Genomic DNA, 24661 nt, shown 5'->3' with positions numbered 1-24661 from the left:
TCAGTGGTGCTGATAGGTTCGTGATTAATAAGGGGATCAGTGTTTCCAGGGAGCAGGCAGGATATTGGGGTTGAGAAATGTATCATCCGTGATCAAATGGTAGAGCAGACTCGATGGGCTGAATAGCCTATTTCTGCTCCTGTACCTGTGGTCTAACGGGGTTACGTGAGGATGTCTGTTTTAATTCACTATTACTTTTCAATGCAGTAAGAGGAAAGGCGGAGACCAGTTCTGCTCTCCCAGTGGTAGTCACAACATCTCGAACATCTGAAATGCAGATAACAGAATTTGATTGGGCAAAGAACTAGCCATCTTGGCTAACGAGCTGAGAAAGTCAGATCTGAGGTTTGCCTTGAGCATCACCAATAAGACAGAGTAGACTGCAATTTCTGGTGGCAACACTATTACTATTCATTTAGAAAACATGGAGAATGCGGATAAATTTCACTTTATGGGATTGAGAGAGATTACAAGTGGAAGCAGCAGTGTAGAACTCAAGACAAGGCAAACAGTTGCCTGTTGTACAACTTGTGTGTTGAATGAAAAATGGAAGGCATTCCACACCAGTCTGTTCTGAAAAAAGCAAACAGTAAAATTCCTGGCTTGAAGTCAGGAGCTTGTTGGGTGTTGGAGCCTGAATCTTGTTAAGGCCAATGAGAAGAAGACAACAGCTTTTGAAGTATGGCCCTTGGCAAAACGACCTTGCAGTCATCGAGACAGTGTGAAGAAACCTAGGAATGAGTCTGCAGGAAAATTGATGTCTCAGCATCTGAAGTGGACAAGTGAAGATTGAAAATGTGAAAGCAGAGGAACAGGCAGGATTAAAGTCTACTGTTGGTGACGTTAGAAGGAGAAGCAGCAAAAAAGAAGAGACCAGATTCTAGTTTGATAGAAGCTTTGTAGAACAAGTACTGCCTGGGTTCCCTGAACTGTGAGTCTTTATTTTCTTTCAGATTTCATGTGTCTGCTGAATGTTGCTTCCACAAATGTTGGACCCCCATGCCATGCTTCCTTCTTCCCCAATCAGTGATACCAGACTGACCATAACCCGATCACTTACCTCAGCATCAGGGATTGTTAATTTGTGTTCCCTGTTGGAAGATTTTTTTTTTACTGCCCAAAGTTCTGTTCACTCTTACTAGCCAGCTCAGACTTGCTGCTAAGTTTAGACAGGAGACAGGGGAGGGGGATCCTACAAGTTGTGCTCAGGAGTTAAATGTCCCTCAGGCCTCAAACTGAGAGTTGGGTGGTCTGTCATCTCTCTGAACCTGCAGCCAACTTACACATCATTAAAGTCCCCATGGAGTGCCTGATAATTGGTAGGCCTTGATCCACAAAGCCTGACAAAAAAATGCTCTCACAGGCTGCCTGAAATTGGCGATGGAGGGACATTCAGTCATACAGGAGGATGATGGGTAATGATCTGTGTCCAGATTAAACCTGGGGGCCTATGGGAAGCCACTAAATAAGTCTGTTTAATGGGAAACTAATACCTGTGGTGGAGTGAATCATCAGAGGGTAAGGCCTCATGATAGCCAATTGCCAGCTCTTACCATGGGCTGCTTTGCCCATAAATCTTACTGCACCAGCCTCGCCATCACTTACCTGTGACCTGCCTCTCTTGGCAATCCTGTGTCTCGAGTGGACGTATTACTCCTGCCTTGTTGGTAATGCCCACTGGTGACTTGACAGGAAGATTGTCGCCGTGGCGCCTGCGATTGGGGACAAGGTCAGCTGCTGCCCAATGAGCGCTCTATTGGCACTTACTACATCCAAAAGATGGCAATGTCAAGTTCTCCATTCAGTAGATGAGACAACCCCCCCCCCCCCCCCCCACTGCAAGCCACCCCCCACCATTCACCTCAACTATGTATTGCCTGTACTGAACAAGGCAGGTGAATACCAATGCAATCCAGGTTTGGAATTGGGACAACTCTTTTAAATGACCATCGCACTGAGTATGTCTGAGACTCCAGCTATCAGTAAAATGTAATTGTGTACCAGAGGGGTTGCTTCCTGTCCTTATGTCCAGCAGCCCTGGAAACAAAAACAGGAAGACTTCATCATGTCAGCAATTCTGTTTATTTTGAATCAATAAACAAAGGTTAAAGAAAATATTCCCGCCTTTGCCCAATGTTGGGAAGAAACAACACCAGTGCCAAGTACTAAGTAATAAAGGAGCTTTCTGGCATTGGTTTACTCCAGGAAACTGATGCCAAAATATGTCCTTCCACAAGAAGCTCTGCTAAAATCACCGAGCAATGTGTGAAGGCTTCCACATTTAGATTGTGTCATTGAGTGAAATGATGCTGAGTTCTGTTGCAGGGTTAGATTTCAAGATAATCAATGCTACTCTTTCCTTCAATTTTACTCCCTCTGCCACTGATGGTGGCAACACTTTGTGGAAGTGACCATTCTCCATGTGTGATCCTGAAATCAGGCCATTTGGCATTTACAGGCTCACAGTCAAGCTTGGCTCAGCCTGTGCCCTAATGCTGCAACAATTTGGCTCGACCTACTGAAATACAGTCAGCAGCAGGAGCAACTTAGGAAATACCTTGAGTATTTGTTGAATAGTCAAAATTAACTTGCACCGTGAACTTAGATTGCTGTAAAATTACAGCTTACAGTTGCAGCGTCTCCTGGCTTGCAGCATTTGAAGTGGTATTCAACTGGTCATAAATGCTGGTAGGGTCCGGCAGCATCAGACAATTTTTTTCTCCTGCCGCAGAATTCGGGGGTAAAGAAGACTGTAGAGCCTGGATGCCTTATTGATGAAGTGAAGACATGGAGATTCTATGCGAAATGTCACAATGAGAGCCATGACAGACCAGGAACCATGAATCTACTTCAATTTAAAAAAAACACTTCAACCGATTTGATAAAATTATAGTCCAAAGTACCTCATTCAGAATGAGAAAATATTGAGTGAGAAAGAAAATTGCAACAAATTTAACTTCTTTCTTCTTTAACCATCATCTGTGAATTATTTATTCTTTCTTGGGATATTGTTATCACTGGCATTTGTTCCCAATCTCTAATTGTCCTCAGATCTAACGAATTATTACAATGTCTAGTGGCTCTAATTGCAAGAAAGTTCTGAAAAATTCACTTGGTATGGCTGAGGGAATTCAAACCTCCATGCATCAAATACTGGGAATACCATACCTTAGCTCTGATGGAATCAGGATGAGCAACTGAACATCTCAAATAAAAACAACAAAAAAAGTGTGGGGAGGAGCTGGTTAAATCTACCACAAATCATGCCTGAATTATACAAGTCTGCAGGATGGTTGCCAGTTTTTAGTCAAACAATGGAATCCTCTCAATAATTAACTTATGGTTGCCTGCAATAGGTTAACGTGCCCTTCCTCAGCTGTTGTCTTTGAAACCATCTCATCCCTCAAGGTCTACAGATACATTTTTCACAGAATCCCTACAGTGTGGAAACAGGCCATTTGGCCCAACAAGTCCACACAGACCCCTTCAAAGAGCATCCCACCCAGAACCATTATCCTACTGCTGATTTTCCCCATGTCTAACCCACCTAACCCAAAGATGCCTGGGCACTGCGGGCAATTTAGCATGGTCAATCCACCTACCCTGCACACCTTTGGACTGTGGGAGGAAACCGGAGCACCCGGAGGAAACCCATGCAGACACTGGGAGAATATGCAAACTCCACACAGACTGTTTCCTGAAACTGGAATCAACCCCAGGTCTCTGGCGCTGTGAGGCAGCAGTGCTAACCATTGAGCTATCATGCCGCCCCTCAAAATTTAGGCCCACCTTCGATACCTCCATAAATAATTCTCTGTCCGGATTCTCTGCTCAATGCACCGGCAACTCCACTCCCTCTCCTCATCCCATCCCAGCTCAAGGCCTTCTTTTCCCAAAGTTGTGGAGGACCATTACTCTTCTTTATTCACACGTCAACGAACGCTTTTTCTGCTTTCTATCGGGCATTAAAAATCGTAAGTTTGCAAGACTGTCCTCTACTCCTCTCCAGTTTGGAGAACCCGCTCAACTGTCACAGTCCACGCCCTGTTTCTGACCCCCTCCAGGACTCCATGCTGCTGCTGCTGCCATTACGCACATGCAGACCTCATCCCGCACAGGGCTTCTCCAGACTGATGCCCATGTGACACTTTCCCCCCCCTCTGTCATCTAGATAGCTCTCCACCACGCTTCCTCCATTCCCCATTCCACAGCTCTATACACCCCCACCTAAACATAATGAAGTGTCCCTCTTGTTCTCACTTTCCACCCCACCATCCTCCACATCCAACAGATCATCCTCAAACAATTCCGCCAACCCCAATAAGACCCCACCACCTGGAACACCTTGCACTCCCCACCCCTCTCTGCTGACCACAAGGTCCATTCCCTTCACCATTCCTTAGTTTGCACCACACTCCCCACCAACCACTCCAACCCAGCCGGTACCTTCCCTTGTAACTGATGCAACACCTGCCCACCCACCACCTCCCTCGCTTCCATCCGGGGCCCTCACCAGCCCTTCCAGGTGACACCTGCATCTCCTCCAACGGAGCCTACTGCATCCACATGCTCCCGATGTGGACTTATCTGTGTTAGTGAGACCAAACGTGGTCTACGTGACCGTTTCGCTGAGGATCTTCTCCTGGCCTGTAACAGCTAGCCTAATCTCCTAGCCACCGACCATTTCAACTCCAAACCCCACTCCCCGCCACCACCCCCCCCAACTCCCCTTCTGACATTTCCATCCTTGGCCTCCTCCAGTGTCACCGCAATTCAGAATGCAAACTTGAGGAACAATACTTTATCTGCTGTCTGGGCACCCTACAGCCAGAGGACTTAACATTTTGTTCTTTAATTTCAAATAAACTTCCCACTCACCACCCTGCCCCCTTTCCAGCTCTTCCTCTTCCGTTCCATTCCACTTTCTGACCCTCTCTTCCAGCTATCAACCAGATTTGTCCCTCCCATTTGACTAACCAGGTCATATCTACCACCAGCATCCACCCATCACCACAATTCTGCTGCCTCCCCCGCCAACCTTTAGCTGCAGCTCCCCCTATCCAGCTTCCAATCCTGAAGAAGGGTAATATCCTAAAATCACTTCTCCTTTTCTCCAGATGATGCCTGTCCTGCTGTGTTCCCCCACTCTTCTGTTTGTCTACTTTGGATTCCAGCATCTACAGTTTTTCTGTCTCTGACATCGTTCATCAAGCTTTGTGTCAATATTGGCTTTGAGCTTGCGGTCTTACATTATGCATCTGCTACCTTCTACGTACATCCAAACTCTCACAGCATTTTTCTTTCCCCTCCTGACTGCTGGACAACAATACACAGTGGTGTTTAATTGTTAGAACTGCGCTTTTGCAACCACATGGAATTGAGGCATTGACTGTGAATTTACATTCCATCTAATGATGCATGCAAAAAGTACTTTATCCTGGGAGCTCCGATCTTCATACAGACTCTGTGACTTGTGAATAAAGCAAGGATGATCTGAGATTTGAATAGTCACCATTTCAATACTCAGTCTTCCTTGCTGGTGACATTCAAGCCTTGTGAGGACATTTCAGAGGCAGGTCTGGAGTCACCAGGTAAGGATACCCAGTTTTCTTCCCTTAAGCATTTTAGTGAACCAGGTAAGTTTTTACAACAATTGGTGATGGCATCATTGTCAGCATTGTTTGACCAGCTGTCAATTCCAAATTTCATTCAATTCATTTAAATTCCACAACTGGGCTGTGGTGACATTTTGACCTGTGAGCCTAGGCCTCTGGTTACTAGCCGACTATACTACTGCTGAGCTCCTGTCCCCACCCCCATAATTTCCGATATACGGTGGTGACTTTTACACTAATTTATAACTGAAGCAATCTAAGTGTGTGTCATGAAGTTGGATAGAGTAGTTGTACAGTGGAAGGCTGGAAGCCACAGTGTGTGGTCCCTTTAAGAGATTTGTGTTTTGTCTGTCCTTAAAAGAAGTACATCAGCAAAAAGAGAAACGAGTGTGTCAAAAAAGCCTTACAGGTGGCAGGCAAGACAGCATTCTTATTTTGATTTTGTGACTACGAGTTTGAATTCGGGCAACTAATTTAAACAGAAACCTAAATACAGAAAGCCAATTGAATTTAAATCTGATGGTGTTGAAAACCTGAAACCAATCATATTATAAGAGTTTGACTATGTCTTTACAGATATACAAGGCGAGGGTATCTCCTCATGGGTCAGCTCTTGGGCCTGGCCAAGCATAGTCATTAATAGATCCAGACAGGGGGCCGTGGGGGTGGGTGGGGGTTGGGTGTACGGTCGTTATGCCTAACTGCCTACCCCTTTTCCGTGGCCGTGTTCGTGCCCGGGTTACCCTGAAGGAGGAACATGCAGTCGGCACCATTTACCCTTGATATCTTTCGGGAGAGGTGGGCACTGCAGGGTGTGGGCTGCCTTATCTTCCCCCTCCAATTCCATTTTGATTTGATCCCTAGCCCCTACCTTTGTAAAGGTCGTCTGGCCTTTTTTAAAAAAAACGTATAAGACAAGGACATTGGGAAAATCATGGAGAGCCAACTACCATCTGGAAGAGAGAGCCAAATGCCACCTGCCAGAATGAGCACCATTCAACTCCCATAGAAGGCCCATCTGATTAATCAAAGGTGCCACTATCTTAGCTCAAAGTCCTCATTGAAGAAATTGTAGAGATAAAACATCCCTAACAGCTGAATTAGTGGAAGAAAAGTGTTTGTGAAGAGTGTGGAGATGACACAATATTTGAGAAGACAGACTGTGCGAACTGGGAGAGATTAAGTTCTATTTTATTGCTCCTTATTAATTGGATTTATATTAGTGAGAATTGTCTTTATTTAAACAGCATCCCAATAGAATTTAAATCAGGGAGTAGTTAGTAGTCAAGGGGGGAATTGTCAATTTGTTAGTAATTTTTAAAATTTGTTTATTGTTTGGTTAAAAAAAAATTGCTTCTTACTAGTAAAGTGGAGATCCATCTTTAACCATTCTTTTAATAAATTACAAGGGAAAGACAAACTTTTCTGGGTGTTTAGCGGGTAATTATTAGAGGGGAACCCCTACGTCTGTCATAACGGTTTGGGGCTTGTGTGTTAGTTTAATTATCAGAGGGGTTCAGCTATTCCCCATTGTGAACAGTGTGATTAGCACCAGGGGCGCCTTGCTGCGCAGCAAAAAGGTCAGCATAAGGTGACATTCTGTCAGCTATATAAGCTCAGTTGAAAAGCGTTTTGATCCTACACAGAGCAAGATCAGCAATTTGTCCTCAGCTGTCCAAGATAGATATGACTAGAGATTTTTATTGTATGCAATGAATACACTTGAACTTTTTGTTTTGTTGCAATGATTGAGGCATTAATAACTTTGAAATAATTTCCTGTCTGTTTTCACCCAATTTTTCTTGTGGTCCTGGTTTTAAATTCGTTTATGTTGTTTGTTCACTGGAAGATGTCACTATTTGGATGACCCTTTGCCAAGTTTTCAAGCTTCAGGAGAAGTCTGAACACATTGTTTTAATTTCCTTTGTTTAAATATGTTGCTCAAAAATCCCAGATGGAATTAAAAGAAAAGGACTCTTACTGAATCTTCCATTTACTTCTTGTTTTCATGGTTGACATTTGAAAGCAGCTAACATTTTCAGATGGGGCCTTTCTCATCAAACTCATGAACAAAAAAAATTCGAGGATGATGTTTCCAGAATAATGATGTAACTTGTGTACTTTTCAACCAGCTGCTCCATTCCAAGATACTGCAAACCAATTTCTTTTAATCATGCAGAAAAAGTGACAAATAGATAGCTGATTTGAATTTAGCCTGAGTGGAATGATCCAGTCTCAAGTGCCATCTGTACAGGACCTAAACTAATAGTTGGCGTTTTGTTCCAGTTTTAAGGTGTCTTGGAATTCCCACACGGCACATCACAAACTTCAACTCTGCTCATGACACAGATGAAAACCTGAGAGTTGACAGCTTCGTTGATGAGAATGGAAAACGGTTGAAAAGAAGTAGAGATAGTATCTGGTGAGTAGCATCACATTCATTCAACTCAATGTGAAAATGCAACAGAAATTGAAACTTTTGTATGATCTTTTCAGAAAGATCATTAATGGATTACAGTTTATAAAACATGGGATTAGGAGTTGATCTGTTTCTTCACTCCAGATAGAAATAAAGCTGCATATAACAGCAAGGAAAGTATCACCGTTCAAAGGCAGTGACCGAGACATGAAAACTGAATTATTTGGGGCGATCAAGCATTGCAGTGCTATTATTGGGAATCAAAATGGTTGAGATCTTCCATGCAGCGGCTGTAATGGTTAGATAGATGAGTGAATGGATAGGTAGATAGGGAGCTGAGTGGGTGATTTGGGTAAGTGTGTTAGTATGGAAGAATCCAGGTGGGTACAAGTTAAATTTTGCTGTAGTTGATATTGTGTTAATATTCTGTCCAAGTAGATTCATTGATGGTCATATAGGCGGGAAGAGAGATTGATAGATGAGGTGGTTAGGTGGTTTTGGCAGTTAGGTGATGTGCATGGGAAATGAATAGTGTTTGGAAATGGGTAGGCAAATCAGGCCTGCAACAGCTAGTCAAGCCAGGTCAGGAGTGGTAGTCAGTTTGAATGGACTTAATTGGATGGCTATGTGGGGTAAGTCAGATGGTTGTGTGGGGCTCGTCAGATGGCCAGGAGGGGTAGTCAGGTTGGTAACATGGTTGCCTCACGTAGGGCTGGTAGTCAGGTTGTGGCAGGGAGGTGGTTAGTTAGGTTAAGTCAAATTGACAGTGTAGTCGATTGGTCGGCATAAATAGTTGGGTAAGATCAAGCAAGATGTGTCATGAAGTTGAGAGGGGTGTAGTTTTGTAGATGGGTTAAGACAGCAGTCAAGTGATCTCGGGGAAGCCGAGTGCTGTCAGGGGGATAGTCTGCCTGAATAGATAGGATGTAATTTAGTTGGGAAAGTTTTTTAGGTTGTTGAAGGTTCAGGTTGACTAATTAATGATGTCAGGTTTCGAGGAGAGTTGTATAGTTGGAGGTGTGGTGATGTTTGATTTGTCCAAGCATTGGGTGAGTTGTACAGCTATCAGATATTGGACACTAATCTGTCTGACATCTCCTGGGTAACTATTCTGGTAAGTACAGTGCAATTGCCTGTTATCTGAGTCTAACTCTGAGTCAGAAATATGCACAGAGGCCCCTGGGGAGCATCCCTGACTTCCCATCAGATGCTTAAACTTCACAGTCTATTCCCACATGCCAATATGTCAGAACTTCCATGATGTCTTGATTGAAATCTTTAGTGACACATGTTGTCTCCTATGGTCCAGAGTTTGGAAGATTTGGCCCATTATGTTTAAATTTTCAATGCAGTGACATCACTTCTCAGGAAGGTATATTAAGGGTTAATATGCAATGAAGCTTGGCTTTATTATCTCAATAGTTTACCCCAGTGCCACATATCCAGAGCAAAAGCGGAAATGTAGATTTCTGGGGAGTTGGAAGGAGTTCAGAACCTTTTAGGAATACTGGGCAAGAACTGATTTCTCACCTATCCTGCTCCAATGTAAAAATAGGTGTCTCTTAGCTCCCTGCAATTTTCATCATTTCAGACCAACATTTCACTATGATATGTCATTCATGGTTCCTCAAATGAGTCATGAACAGTGGTGCTAATTCAGGAACTATATGTAATATCGGCTCAGAAGGACTTTACCATGCTGCCCAAACCCCATCCAAATCATACTGCCACCCATCCTTCATGGCCTCTCGTAGAAACTGTGCTAACCCATTGATAGCTCATGCCACCATCCCTGCCTATAAAAGCTGTCTTACCCTCCATGCCAACGCATTTCTTTTCATCAGTGCACATCATGTGCAAAACCAGTGAACTCCCTCGTGACAATAGAATGCGTGAAGTTGGTGAGAAAATAAAGACAGCTGCTCACAAACTGTTTTTGAAAAAAAAGTGTTGATCCTCCGACTTCATAGAAATATTACTCACAAAGACCATTAAAGTATTAATAAAATAATTTGTATTTCACGTCCCTTAATCATATTCAAACAGACCATGAAAGTATTACTTAAAAATTTGTATTTCACATCTCCGAATCATATGCAAATAAACCTTAACACATTGACATAAAAGAGATCGTAGAAAAAAATGACATATAACCACAAAGATACCAGTCAGACAAAATGGAAAAAGCCCCTCCAGATGTCAAATAAAAACTCCCATTGAGTTAATCTTACAAGAATAATTGATGTTTGCTGATGATTGCACAATGTTTAGCACCATTCATGACTCTTCAGATACTGAAGCAGTCTGTGTTTAAATGCAACAAGATCTGGAAAGTATCCAGGCTTGGGCTGACCAGCGGCAAATGACGTTCACGCCACACAAATGCAAGGCTATGACCATCACCAATAAGAGACAATCTAACCACCACCCCTTGATATCCAATGGTATTACATTACTGAGTCCCTCACTGTCAACATCCTGGGTGTTATCATGGACAAGAAACGCAACTGGACTCACCATATATACACAGTGGCTGCAAGAGCAGGTCAGATGCTAAGAATTCTGCAGCAAGTAGCTCACCTCCTGATGACTCAAAGCCTGTCCGCCATCTAAAAGGCACAAGTCAGGAGTGCGATGGATAACTCCCCACTTGCCTGGATGAGTACAGCCCCAACAAAACCCAAGAAGCTCGACACCATCCAAGCCAAAGCAGCCCACTTGATTGGCAACACATCCACAAGCATCCACTCCCTCCACCCCCAATGCTCAGTAGCAGCAGTGTGTACTATCTACATAATGCACTGCAGAAATTCACCAAAGATTCCAAACCCACGACCGCTTCCATCTAGAAGGACAAGGGCAGCAGATATATGGGAACACCACCACCTTCAATTTCTCCTCCAGGCCACTCGCCATCCTGACTTGCAAATATATCACCGCTCCTTCACTGTTGTTGGGTCAAAATTCTGGAATTCCTTCCCTAATAGCATTGTGGGTCAACCTACAGCAGGTGGACTGCAGTCTTTCAAGAATGCAGCTCTCCACCACCTTCAATAGGGCAACTAAGGATGGGCAAGAAATACTGGCCAGCCAGCGATGCCTACATCCTACAAATGGGTAGGAAAAAATGCATGCTTTGCCGAGAGCGTAATATATGTATATAATATATTTGCTGCATAAAAGAATGAACTCAGCAGGAATCTTAAAGTGAAACCAGGCAACCCCATTATCAAGAAATTTTTAATCAGCCTGTTCAGAGATGCTATGACACACATCTGGACCAGGTGGGAGTTGAACTGTTGGTCTCTTGGTTTAAGAGGTAGGGGCACTATCATTGTGGCACAACAGCCCTAAAACTGCAGTGTAACATAAAAGTAGTCATTTTGTTTTCCATCCCACTTCCGTAACTAAAATTAAACACTTATTTTTTAGCTGAAGGGTTCGAAATAAGTTTTTGATTTCTGTTCAGGATTTGTTGCATTTTAAGTTGTAGCATGACGCGCTCATGTGGCACAGTGCTCGTGTCCCTGCCTCTGAACCAGGAGACCAGAGTTCAAGTCCCATCTGTGCCAGAGATATGTAATAACACATCTGAACAGGTCAATTAGGATAATATTGAGACACACAGCTGAAACATTATGAGCAACAAATGGGAGTATGACTTTTGTCCTGGGTGAGTAGTAGTGGTGGATAACACGTGGAAAGTCAAGATGCGTTCACTGACCTTGACCACCCGCACAAGGCCAATGGATTTCTTGTGGCTGTGCTGCCAGGAGTTGACTACTTCAGCCACCTGCATCCGTTCCCTTCTAAAACTTGTTCTGAGGGTCTTCTGGCTAACCCGTGGAACTATTATATTATTCCTCCTTCTCACTTGCACCACTAATCACTGTAGTGTCACATCTAGGAACTTTGAGTACGCTGTCTGCCCTGACTTTAACTTTGCCATCATTTAAATTGTAACAATGTTCTTCAGTGCAGCATCCCTTTAAAAGGGGTATTTACCTTGACGAAAAGCAGTATTGGTGCACCATCCATGTTTTGAACAATGCTGCTGTGCTCCCTGCTGAGTGCAGAAGCAACTGGCAGCGGTATGGAGAAGATTGCAGCATGATCGCATGCTGCATTCACACAGATGAGGTGGATGGATTAAATGTACATGGTGCCGACCGCACAGTGAACAAGCAGAGTACAGCCCTTGACGTCAATGCTGCAGTTGACTGAGTATGGCATCAAGGAGACCTAGCAAAACTGGAATCAATGGGTAACAGGGGCAAGCTCTTCACTGATTGGTGTCATGCCTGGCACATAGGAAGCTGGTTGTGGTTAATGGAGGCCAGTCATCTCAGCTCCATGACATCTCTGCAAGGATTTCTCAAGGTAGTGTTCAAGACCTGACCATCTTCAGCTGCTTGACATTCCCTTTATCATAAGGTCAGAAGTGAGGATGTTCATTGATGATTAGACAATGTTCAGTATCATTCGTAACTCCTCTGCTCCCCATCCTCTGCCTCCGTTCAAATGCAGCAAGATCTGGACAATTTTCTGGCTTGGGCTGATAAGTGGCAAGTAACTTTCATGCCACACAAATACCAGGGTATGACCATCTCCAATAAGAGGCAATTTAATCAGTACCCCTTGACACCCACTGGTGTTACCATCACTGAGTCCCCCACCATCAACACTGGGGACATTAACATTGGCCAGAATCTCAACTGGACTCACCTCCTGACTCCTTAAAGCCTGTCCCCCATGAACAAGGCACAAGTCAGGAGTTTAACAGAAAACTGCCCACTTACCTGGCTAGATGCAACTCCCCAACAACACTGAAGAAGTTTAACACCATCCAGGATAAAGCAGCCTTCTTGAATGGCAGCACATCTACAAGCATCTAATTCTTCTACCACTGACGCTCAGTAGCAACAGTGTGTACTTTCTATAGGATGCACTGCAGAAATTCACCAAAGATCCTTGGACAACATCGTCCAAGCCCGTGGCCATTCCCATTGAGAAGACCAGGGCAGCAGATACACAGGAACACCACTAACTACTTGCTCCTATCCAAGCCACTCAGCATTCTGACTTGGAAATATGTCAACCATTCCTTCACAGTCACTCAGTCAAAATCCTGGAATTCCCTCCCAAAGGGCATTGTGGGCCTACCTACAGCAGGTGGACTGCATCAGCTGAAGAAGGCAGCTCACCACCACCTTCTAGGGGGCAACCAGGGATGGGCAATAAATGCTGGACCACATAGACATGTCCACAAGTGAATAAAGAAAAACAGGAGAAGGTGACAAATTGTAAGCCTTGTGTTCAAAAGGCAGAGTTAGCCAATATTTCACCTGCTATGTCTGTGCCACTTAGCATTTTGTTACCGCATTTTTGTTAGACATGTTTATTTTAATTTTTATCCCAGCATCCTGAGTTTAAAATGAAAGTTATCTTTGAATTGAAAAAATGTAGAACAGGGAAGAAGGTCATTCAACCTGTCAAACTTGTACTAGCGCTTTGTAAGAGCAGCGGCGCTTACACTTACACCACTATTTTATTTGTCTATACCCCTATACTGTCTAATTCTCTTAATATTATTTGTGAAATCAGCTTCCATTGGGATTTCAGGGAGAATTTCTCGTACATCCTATATAAATGTAAAACAGCCAGTGTCTAATTTCACTACTCAAAGTGGGAGAGGGAACCTCTGTCTCATAGAACGAATCTAATTCAGAATGATGTTTGAATAAATTGTTATGTTATTGGAAACAAATATATTTCCACTGCAGAGCTTTGCGGAGATTAGTGTCCATGAAGCCGAAACACTGACAACTTTCAGAATACTGAGGCTCTGCTGGGAGTCTGGCAGCTGATCCAGAAAATAGGCCTGGACCTGATAATACTGGCTGGGAGCCAGGCTATGAGTTACTGAAGGGATTTGCAAAGGGTAGAGCTTCATTTCGATTATTGCGGGGTGCTGTGGATAGAGCAGAGCTTTCCAAAGTAAGAGATCATGTTGTAACATTACAGTGGACAAGTATGTTTGGAAGCCTTTTAAATGGCACATGTGGGAACCCCCATTTGAAGCCTTTTAAATGGCACATGTGGGAACCTCCATTGGAAGCCTTTTAAATGGCACTTGTGGGAACCTCCATTGGAAGCCTTTTAAATGGCACATGTGGGAACCTCCATTGTGAATCAGGTCAGCAAGACAATTTGAATCCTATAGGATTTATTGTGGGATCCGCTATAAAAGAATTTTACCAGCCTCTACCACCCCCAACTCCGTCTGCAAATCCACACTCCATGCTAGCTTAATGGAAGTGGCTTCCCTCCAATTACTCTGAGGGCCATTCAGAAGCAGAGGCTCCATTGATCAAAGAAGGGGCTGTGTGCAGCAAAGGCAGCCTGAAATGATTTGCCCAACTATTCTCCCAACAGCTCCTCTCTGCCTCAGCAACACTGACTATTCTCGAAGGGACTACCAAAGAATTAGAATTGCTGGCTGTCTGATTGGGCCTGTCGCATCAGGAGCTCACTCCATGTACTTACTGCGCCAAGTCTAGCTGTCGTCAAATAGCTGAGCAGCTGAATTGAATTGAATTAAATTAGTTTTTTTTGGCACATGTACTCAAATGAGTGCAGTGAAATGTTTACAGTCACGATAATTGCAGTGCTCTTTTAGGTTCAAAGGTACCTAGATACAGATACTTAAGAAACAAAAACAAATTAGAAAAGTAAAGATGTCCCAGATGTCCAAGTTCTTCAAGGACCGCAACTTCCCCCCACAGTTATCGAGAACGCCCTTGACCGCGTCTCCCGCATTTCCTGCAACACATCCCTCACACCCCGCCCCCGCCACAACCGCCCAAAGAGGATCCCCCTCGTTCTCACACACCACCCAACCAACCTCTGGATACAACGCATCATCCTCCGACACTTCCGCCATCTACAATCCGACCCCACCACCCAAGACGTTTTTCCATCCCCACCCCTGTCTGCTTTCCGGAGAGACCACTCTCTCCGTGACTCCCTTGTTCGCTCCACACTGCCCTCCAACCCCACCACACCCGGCACCTTCCCCTGCAACCGCAGGAAATGCTACACTTGCCCCCACACCTCCTCCCTCACCCCTATCCCAGGCCCCAAGATGACTTTCCACATTAAGCAGAGGTTCACCTGCACATCTGCCAATGTGGTATACTGCATCCACGGTACCCGGTGTGGCTTTCTCTACATTGGAGAAACCAAGCGGAGGCTTGGGGACCGCTTTGCAGAACACCTCCGCTCAGTTCGCAACAAACAATTGCACCTCCCAGTCGCAAACCATTTCCATTCCCCCGCCCATTCTTTAGATGACATGTCCATCATGGGCCTCCTGCACTGCCACAATGATGCCACCTGAAGGTTGCAGGAACAGCAACTCATATTCCGCCTGGACACCCTGCAGCCTAATGGTATCAATGTGGACTTCACCAGTTTCAAAATCTCCCCTTCCCCAACTGCATCCCTAAACCAGCCCAGTTCGTCCCCTCCCCCCACTGCACCACACAACCAGCCCAGCTCTTCCCCTCCACCCACTGCATCCCAAAACCAGTCCAACCTGTCTCTGCCTCCCTAACCTGTTCTTCCTCTCACCCATCCCTTCCTCCCACCCCAAGCCGCACCCCCATCTACCTACTAACCTCATCCCACCTCCTTGACCTGTCCGTCTTCCCTGGACTGACCTATCCCCTCCCTACCTCCCCACCTATACTCTCTCCACCTATCTTCTTTTCTCTCCATCTTCGGTCCGCCTCCCCCTCTCTCCCTATTTATTCCAGAACCCTCACCCCATCCCCCTCTCTGATGAAGAGTCTAGGCCCGAAACGTCAGCTTTTGTGCTCCTGAGATGCTGCTTGGCCTGCTGTGTTCATCCAGCCTCACATTTTATTAGCTTGATATACTGAGTAGCTTTGACAATTTTATGTAGTTTTAGGGGCATGATGTCAGGGCCATAATCTATTTAAAGATGGAGGAGTTCTTCCATTCATATCTTCCGTGCCAGTTCTTGATTTCACATCTACATCCAAGAAGACTTGTTGCATAGCTGTAAAACTAGATTGATGAGTAATTATAAAGATCCAATCAAATGGCCAAAGCATGGTTTTGACTATAATTACTTTTTGTAACAATAAAGGAATTTCCACTGTTGGGTAGAGTCTTGGATGTCACGCCCTGATCTGAAACCAGGCTATGATGGTTGGCAGGTACTTGACCCAACACCACAGGAGAAAAGTGAAGGTAAGTGTAAATAATATGGATTGTGTAGTATGTGTCTTTCAACGTTATTTGCTTAAAGACTTTTCTTTGCAAAGAGAATCATTAGCACCCTGTGGTGTAGTCAATCGTTCTCTTAAACGCAAATTCATTAGGCACAAATCAACTGCAGATTGTCATCCACTACATGAGCAATAACTAACCTTTCAACTCAATAGAGCATCCAGTCTGTTTGTTTTTACTGTGCTTAACTGGCCTGACAAATTATTGGCCTGGCTGATGTCCACTTGAAAATATTACTCCCGTGTCCTTTGCTCTCTTTTACAAATACAAAAACAATCTTTCAATTGTGTCACAAATATGGGATATTGTGGATGCTGGAAATCTTAAGCAAGAACAAAAGCACCGGAATAAAATAAGAGGCCGGTCAGGCAGCATCTTTGGATGGAAACGTAGTTCGCATCTTTCTGTAAGGTCACCGATCTGAAATGCTAATTCTGCTTTTCTCTGCTGTAGCATTCTAACCTGTTAAGCTATTCCAGTATTTTCCCTTTCCATATTAGTCTTTTCAGACCTGGACGTAAGGATTTATAAGAAGTTAAGGAGAATTCATGAGCTTACAGTCAGCTTTAATTATCTTGATGCACCCAGATAAATCAATTCACTTGGGAGTACTTGAGCACGAAAGGTACAAGGTGGGTTGACAAAAAAAATGCCCTCCTGATCTGGGACTGCAGCACAGGAAATAAAACTAAATCAGATAGTCAGGAGATCAATATGAGCCACAAATGGGCTCATCATCTTTATGATGATTTACAGCAATGGAAAGCCATCAGCTTTACAAATTTAACTCTTAGTTTATGTCATCTGAACCTAAGATGAAATTACTGCCTATTATTACTTCTGAATAGCTGTCATCAGCCATGCGTATGCATATAATTGACAAATTAACAGTACAAAGTGACTACATAATTAATATACAGAATTTAACAAAGATTTGATAATACTAAGATATTGCACACTTTAGAAATTGATCAAGACAAGCAGAATCGAGTTGTTGCGATGTCGACTTTTCAGTGACTATTACTTTTTTTCATTTCAGGAATTTATTGCTGTGGACCAGCTCCAGTTAAAGCCATTAAAGAGGGAGATATCAATCAGAAATTTGATATCCCATTTGTCTTTGCTGAAGTCAATGCAGATTATGTGTCATGGCTTGTCCTTAAAGATGGATCTAAAAAACAGATCCATGTTAATCCTCAATTAGTGGGTCAGAAAATCAGTACAAAGGCTGTTGGCAGTGATGAACGTGAAGATATTACACACCATTACAAATTTCAGGAGGGTAAGCAGTGATTATATTGGTGTAAGTTTTTGGCACGAATATTAAAAGTTACAGGAAATACTTAAAACAGATTATATTTAATCATCCTAAATAGTATTGTGAAAACTGAGTTTCTTGAATACAGTTGTATTACAGCAAACTCAGCAACAATGTCCAGGGAGAGAAAGAGTGGCTAAATTAAAGAACATCTGCTGTGTTTTTGGCTGCACTTCAGCACCATGCTCCTGATCTTTGGGCACCCGGTGCGGAGGGGAGCGGGCAGGTTGGAGGATCTCCTTGTGGGTCTGCTCCTGGGCCTGGCCAAGCTGGTCATTAATAGATCCTGGCAGGGGGCTTTGGAGGAGGTCATTATGGCTGACTCCCTGCCCCTTTTCCGTGGTTACTTCTGCGCTCGGGTGTCCCTGGAGAAAGAGCACGCGGTGTACACTGGCGCTCTCGATGCCTTTCGGGAGAGGTGGGCACTGCGGGTTGTGAATTGTTTTATCTCCCCCTCCAATTCCATTTTGATTTGATCCCTACCCTACCATTGACATTTTCGTTCACATAGGCATAGCCCCCAGGGACTCTGCTTGTTACTGGTTTCTTAGTCACATGGGTTTTTTTCCTGGTGGTGGTATGTTAATAAAGTTACTTTCACACCTTTTTTTTACTGTGTCTCACACTTGCGAACACACAACATTGGTGCGGGGGGAAATGAGCACTGCTGCTGTAAAAAAAAATTAAAGATAAGGGATTTAGAGTCTCCTCAGTTCAGGGGACTGACTGAAGTGTACTGTGCACAAGTAAATGATGGGTGACATGATAATGGGATACTGGCCTCTGTGCGCTTATTTTCAACGTAGGAACGTAGAGTTAAAGCCACATTTGAATCAGCTGTGTTCTTATTAAATGTTGGATCAGGTTTGAGGGCTGACCTACCCATTCTGTTAAATAATTGTAACTAAAAGCAATGCAAATTCAGACAGTCAGGGATAAAGACAGTTCAGAAAGTTTTACATTTGGGTGGAAGAACTGAACCGTTCAGCAGGGAATAGAACGCATTTTCAAGATTCCGTGTTGGAACAGGAAGATATTTCTTTAGGCATGAGTTAAAATGGGGAAATAACTTTCAAATAGATGGTATAAAGTCATTGTCTGTTCTAATATATTTTTGTAATCAATTTTATAAAAGGTTCCAAGGAAGCAAAAAAAGCTTTTGCGAATGCAGATATGAAGAACAAAATGTCTAAAGAGTCAGAGAAGAAATTCTTCACAAAATTGAGATCTCAGAAAGTCAATATGAATGGGGCAGATTTTGAAGTCTCTGCTGTTATCACAAATAATACCTCAGAGGTGAAGAAATGCACTCTGTACCTGTGTGCCCAAACAATCCTGTACAATGGACAACCAATTACAGATTGTAGTTGGGGATGTTTCGACGACGTCCAAATTGAACCGCAGGAAGGTAATGTCAAATATGCATCGAAGTACATTTTGTCTGTGAAAAAGGGATCGGTGTTTGATGGTTTAAACTATGCCTTGTCACCCTAAACCCCAAGAAGTATAAATAGTTCTCAGTTCAGTGGTTGGATGGCTGGTTTGCAGTCCAGAACTCCTTCTGAACTTTTCCATTCAGCTGAGGTGTGATGACCCTCAGGTTAAACCACCACCAGTTGTCTCTTTCTAATGAGAGAGCAGCTGTATGCTCTGGTGACACTATGGTGACTTCACCTTATCCTTCTAAAATTGTTCCAATTTAACTTCTAACCCTAGCCAAGTCATTCAATATGGATGTTTCAGCCAATAATCTTGAGGCACCATCTGAAGTCAGAGATAAAGTTATCTCTTTTATTGTTTAAAAAAAAACTGCACAAAGTTGTGCAAATAGATTTCCTACATTACGATATATTGAGCACCGTGTGCAGTTTTGGACATCCCATTATCAAAATCCTGTCGACCATGCAGATTGATCAAACTGTTACTCAGAATAAGACAATTTAGCCAAAAAGATTGAGCCGCTATGCAGGGCAAGATGTGATTTAATGGCTCTTTTATGAATTAATGCATGATTTCAGTGGAGTGCATAGGGAAATGCTACTTCACCTGATTGTCATCCAGTGACAAGGAATCATTCACTTTACATCTCACTGAGATGAGGAAAAGAATTGAGCGAAATAGAGTTGGAGTTCTCACTTGGCTTTACTTTTTCTTTTTGTTGAAATCAGCATATTGCCTGTGAATGATTTAAAAAGAAAGAACATTCAGCAATGATTACGTTTCCACAGTTTTTCTGCTAGCTTAAGCATTGCACATTGCACTGGAAACCTTTCCCTTTAACAAAGTAGTCACACCCTTCTCAAAGTGGGTTGATCATCATTGAGAGTTTCCGCTAATTGTGCAGGCCTTAGAGGAAGCTTTGAAAACTAAATTGGTTCTTTTGGCATGAGGACAATAATCATGAAAAGGTGTTTGAATGTGTTTTTATTTTCCAATTTTACTAAGAAGACAGTGTAAATGATAGCATAACATTGAAGTGATTGGGGCAAACTGTGGCATTTCGAGTTCAATGGAAGCAATTGTGAAGTTATCCATTTTGGACCAACAAAGTTCAGATCAGAGTACTCTGTGGATGGTGTGAAGTTAAATACAGTGAAGGTCCAAAGAGACTTGGTGGTTCAGGTGCATAGACCTTTAAAATGTCACAAACAGGGGTAGAAAATAATCCAAGGAGGCTGATGGAATGCTGGCTTTTATATCTAGTGGACTGGAGTATAATGATGCAGAGGTTATGCTGCAGTTAAACAAAACTCTGGTTAGACCCCACATGGATTACTGTGAGCAGATCTAGGCACCACAACTTAGGAAGGATGTATTAGCCTTGGAAGGAGTACAACGCAGGTGACAAGAATAATACCTGGACTTTAGGTGTTAATTTCTGAGGAGAGATTACACAAATTGGGCGTACTTTCTCTAGAATCTAGAAGAATAAGGAGTGAGCTGATTTAAGTCTTCAAGATATTAAAAGGGGAAAAAAAAGGGTAGACAGGGATAAACTATTTCCATTGATTGGGGATTCTATAATTAGGGGGCATAGTCTGAGAATGAGGGCCAGACCATGATGAGAGATGATAGGAAGCACTTTGACACATGAAGAGTAGTAGATATTTGGAGCTCTCTTGCACTAATGGCAGTGGATGTTGGTTTAGTTGTTAGTACGTTTTTGTTAATCAAAATTATTAAGAGATTAGGCCCAAAGGCAGGTATGTGGAGTTAGACCATTGCTCAGACATGAACTCAGTCAAGGTGGATCAGGCTTGGGGGTGCTCAATGGCCAACTTTTGTTCTTGTGTTTCTAACTTGAACACCATATGCTGATACCACTGCAAATAATTCTGTGTATATTTTAAGTTACACACTGAAATATAAGATCGAATTGGAGACATGTGGATTGACACTGTGATGAAAGTATTTGTTTCTGATGTATGCCTCAAAAAGTAAACATGACTGCTTGATACAGAGCTATCTCAGCTTCCAAGGTCTCTTCACATCACTGATGTCTCTCATCCATGTTTTCATTCTGGTAAATCTCTGCGGCCATTCCAAGGCATTGATATTGTTCCTAAGGTTTGGTTACCACATTAAAGTTGCATATTAAATTATTGACCTTTTGAAGCTGGTTTTTGTTTCATCAATGATGTTCAATCCTGAAAAATAACACCATTAAAGCCTTTCTAGACTTGTTTGGTGTCTCTGTGGTTACATGCACCCACAAGGAAAATGTATTTGATATATGTGTAATAAAACGTATTATGATACAGCAGAGAAGGTGGTTGTTTGCCCCCATTATGCCTGTTGTTTAGCAGAATGAGCCATATAATCTTTATTTTTTAAGATTTTTCCATAGCTTTGAACTTTTTCATTTTCTTTGAAATTTTTAAACAATTCCTTTATACAAGTTACTATTGAATCTGCTTCCACTGTCCTTTCAAACAAAGCATTCTATTTCATTCTAACTTATGATGAAGAAAATATATCCTCACGTCACCTCCTGGCTCTTTTGCCAATCAGCATCAGTCCATGTTCCATGGCTATACTTTACTATCTGCCATTGAAAACCACATTTTCTTATTTATTCTATTTGAAGTGTTCACGGTTTTGAAAAAGCCTATCAAAAATCTTAAGTCGAACAACAGATTATTCAATTTTTCTATATATGTGAAGTTCCTCGTCTCCAGTTCTATTCCTGTAAATCTTCTTTGAACCACATCCAAGACCTTAAAATCCTTTTTAAATGGTGATGTTCAGAACTGAACACAACACCCTAACTGAGGCCTAGTCAGTGCATGACAAAATGTTTTCTTCTTCACCCTTTAAGCATCTATTTATAAAGCCATTGTGCTGCTTACTGTGTTTAATACGTTTTTCAACTTGTCCTGAAACCTTCAAAGATTAAGTGCATGCTCTGTTCCTGTACACTTCTGCTTTCCAATTCATCAGCGTGCCTAAGTCCCCCGAAGCCTGTTATTACCTTCCACATTGATTATTATAATCCTGCGTTTAGTACGTAGAATTTGAGATTACACATAATATACCCAGTTTAGGTTAGTAAAATGTATTGGGAAAGAAAAATAATCCTCATATTCAAGGCTGATGAACTGCATTCTATACTTAATTCAAGTCTCAAAAAGAGTCATCCATCATTTCTCCCTTTTCTGCCATTTAACCAATTTTGTATCTGTGGTGAAATAACTCTGCAGAAGCTAGTATCCCATCACCAAATCACCCTTATTTATATGTCTTTGAAACTAATACAGTTCCCCGAGAGCCACCTCTCATGATGTCTGACACTTATGTTCTTATCTGTTAACAAGGGCCCCCGATTGGACGAGACTTAAAGCCCCAATCAGGGAACTCATATTCTATGAGGTCCACCTGGCTGACCTTGTTAAGTCGCTACGATTGTCACTGTCCACTTAATTCTAGAGCTTTAATGTTTTTATTTCCCAAAAAAGCCTATTGTCTATTTCTTGTACTTGATCAGATGCCTATTGAGGGTCTTTATCTGCAACTACATTACCGTATGCAAGCATAATCCTGTTTGCAGTTTCAGTGAAGAATTCTATTTTGGCGATGGGCCTGTGATTTTCCATTACACCTGTACTCATGGACGTACAGTAAAACTCAAATTTGTACAAAACAGCCGGCATGCAACACAAACTTTGCATTCCTTTGATTCTGGCCTTTTGGCATTCCCTATCACTACAGCTGCCAAGTTTCAAGCTCTGTTATATTAATGTCTTTCTTCTAACCAATTTCTGTAGCCAGATTTTTGTAAATTCTGCTGAAAGTTTGAAATTTGTTTCTGTGCCTGACCTTTCCTTGTATCGCCGGACATTCCTTTCTATATTTGAAATGCAAAATAAGTGCAAGTTTTGTTGTGGGCTATATTGACATAGCTGATCATTATTAGGGTAAAGGTGATTGTGGTTGGACTTAGCATTCTTAGCAAGGGAGATAGCAGGCTGGAGGAAAATCAACAAATATTGCTGCTTCTACATTTTGTGTGGTGAAGGTGTGTGTTTGTAGAGAATGATTCACTCAGTTCAGTAGGTTTTCTATATTGATGGAAATGGACAGAAAACAATAAGAATGCAAAGCACCAGAATAATGAAAATGGAAATTTGCAGTTGATTTTCCATGTTTACCACTTTACATTCCAGTTGAATTTGTACTGATTAAGCTGAGGAGACTGAGTCAGATTGTAATGCAATTATATAAATAAGCAGAAACCTGAAAGTAAACCTTATATTTAAAACAAAGCAAATGATGAGTGAAACATGTATTAAAATAGACATAAAATTGAAACTTCAGTCTGCAGTGAGACAATGAAGAGAACTTTCCATATTGGCGTTTTTCAGTTACTTTATTGTTTCTGATTCAGTGAATTAGCGAGTCTTGCCCATTCTTGAATTGTGTGTTTGCTTTTACAGTAAATTGTACATTTTCTTGACCAGGAGGAGATTTCTCCTCAACCTTATGAATACAATTGATTCACGTTTGTGTTTCTGCTGCTTGCATTTTACTTGTGATTGCACAATGAATCATGCTTATTATAAAGTAAAACTTGGAATTTGAAAGTCACAAATGCTAATGCAATAAAATAATGAATCATTTCAATCATTTTAAAAATATTTACAAGCTTATCATTGGTCAACAGCAGTACCAAGGTAACCCTGACCATCTCTAAGCTAAATTTTGTCCGCAATTCTGTGACTTTCTTATACCTAACCAAAAATAAAGAGATTTAATTAAGCTCTATTCTAAGGAATTTCTATTTTCCTTCTCGGAAAATACTTTTCACACTGACAAAGAATTACCCTTACACTAATTCCCATTGATAATGTCCTTAGTTGATAAACTGTTACACTTTACTGTAAAGTGTAGAGCTGGATGAACATAGCAGGCTAAACAGCATCAGGGAAAATTTTCTGAAGAACGGTCTAGACGCGAAACGTTAGCCTTCCTACTCCTCTGATGCTGCTTGGCCTGCTGCATTCACCCAGCTCTACACCTTGTTATCTCAGATTCTCCAGCATTTGCAGTTTCTATTATTTCTGAAATCCTTTACAGTAAGTTTGATATAACCAGGTACAAAGCATTAAATTGCCTGTCTCCTTTTCAACCTTCTCAGTTGGCCAAAACAAAGATTTAATTTTTTTTTAGCACGCATTGATACTTTACTTCAATCATAACGTTGTTAGGTAGGTCAGAAACACTAAGGAGCCGATTACAGGGCTTTCTTGAGTGAAAAGAAGAGCAATTTTATTACATGTTAACCCCAAGAAAAATGACAAAGTTACAACCTCAAAGACGTACTTCCAAACACAAGTATAAAATCAAAATAAGGATTGTGTCCACTTAAAAAGGAAGATAAAATAACACGCAGGTCAAAGATTTGAGGAGATATTTGAATTCTTAGGTTTTAACCTGAGACTATGAATGATTAGCAATGTCCTGGATTAGCAGCAGCAATATATATAGCAAATAGTT

At 42.2% G+C, this 24661-nt stretch overlaps 1 protein-coding gene across 1 annotated transcript in view; it reads left to right on the top strand.

Moving 5' to 3' along the window:
- The window catches only part of LOC125461543 (protein-glutamine gamma-glutamyltransferase 2-like), a 72224-nt gene that overhangs the window by 31449 nt on the left and 16114 nt on the right, over positions 1-24661 (top strand). The window contains exons 7-10 of the mRNA XM_048550461.2: positions 7902-8037; positions 16208-16311; positions 17390-17632; positions 18804-19076. Of these exons, the coding sequence (XP_048406418.2) occupies positions 7902-8037; positions 16208-16311; positions 17390-17632; positions 18804-19076 (756 nt within the window). The remainder of the gene's footprint in view (positions 1-7901; positions 8038-16207; positions 16312-17389; positions 17633-18803; positions 19077-24661) is intronic.

Source organism: Stegostoma tigrinum, chromosome 19, assembly GCF_030684315.1.
Source record: "Stegostoma tigrinum isolate sSteTig4 chromosome 19, sSteTig4.hap1, whole genome shotgun sequence".
Taxonomy (NCBI): domain Eukaryota; kingdom Metazoa; phylum Chordata; class Chondrichthyes; order Orectolobiformes; family Stegostomatidae; genus Stegostoma; species Stegostoma tigrinum.
The sequence above is the reverse complement of the archived record's forward strand: the minus strand, read 5'-3'. Positions and strand labels throughout refer to the sequence as shown.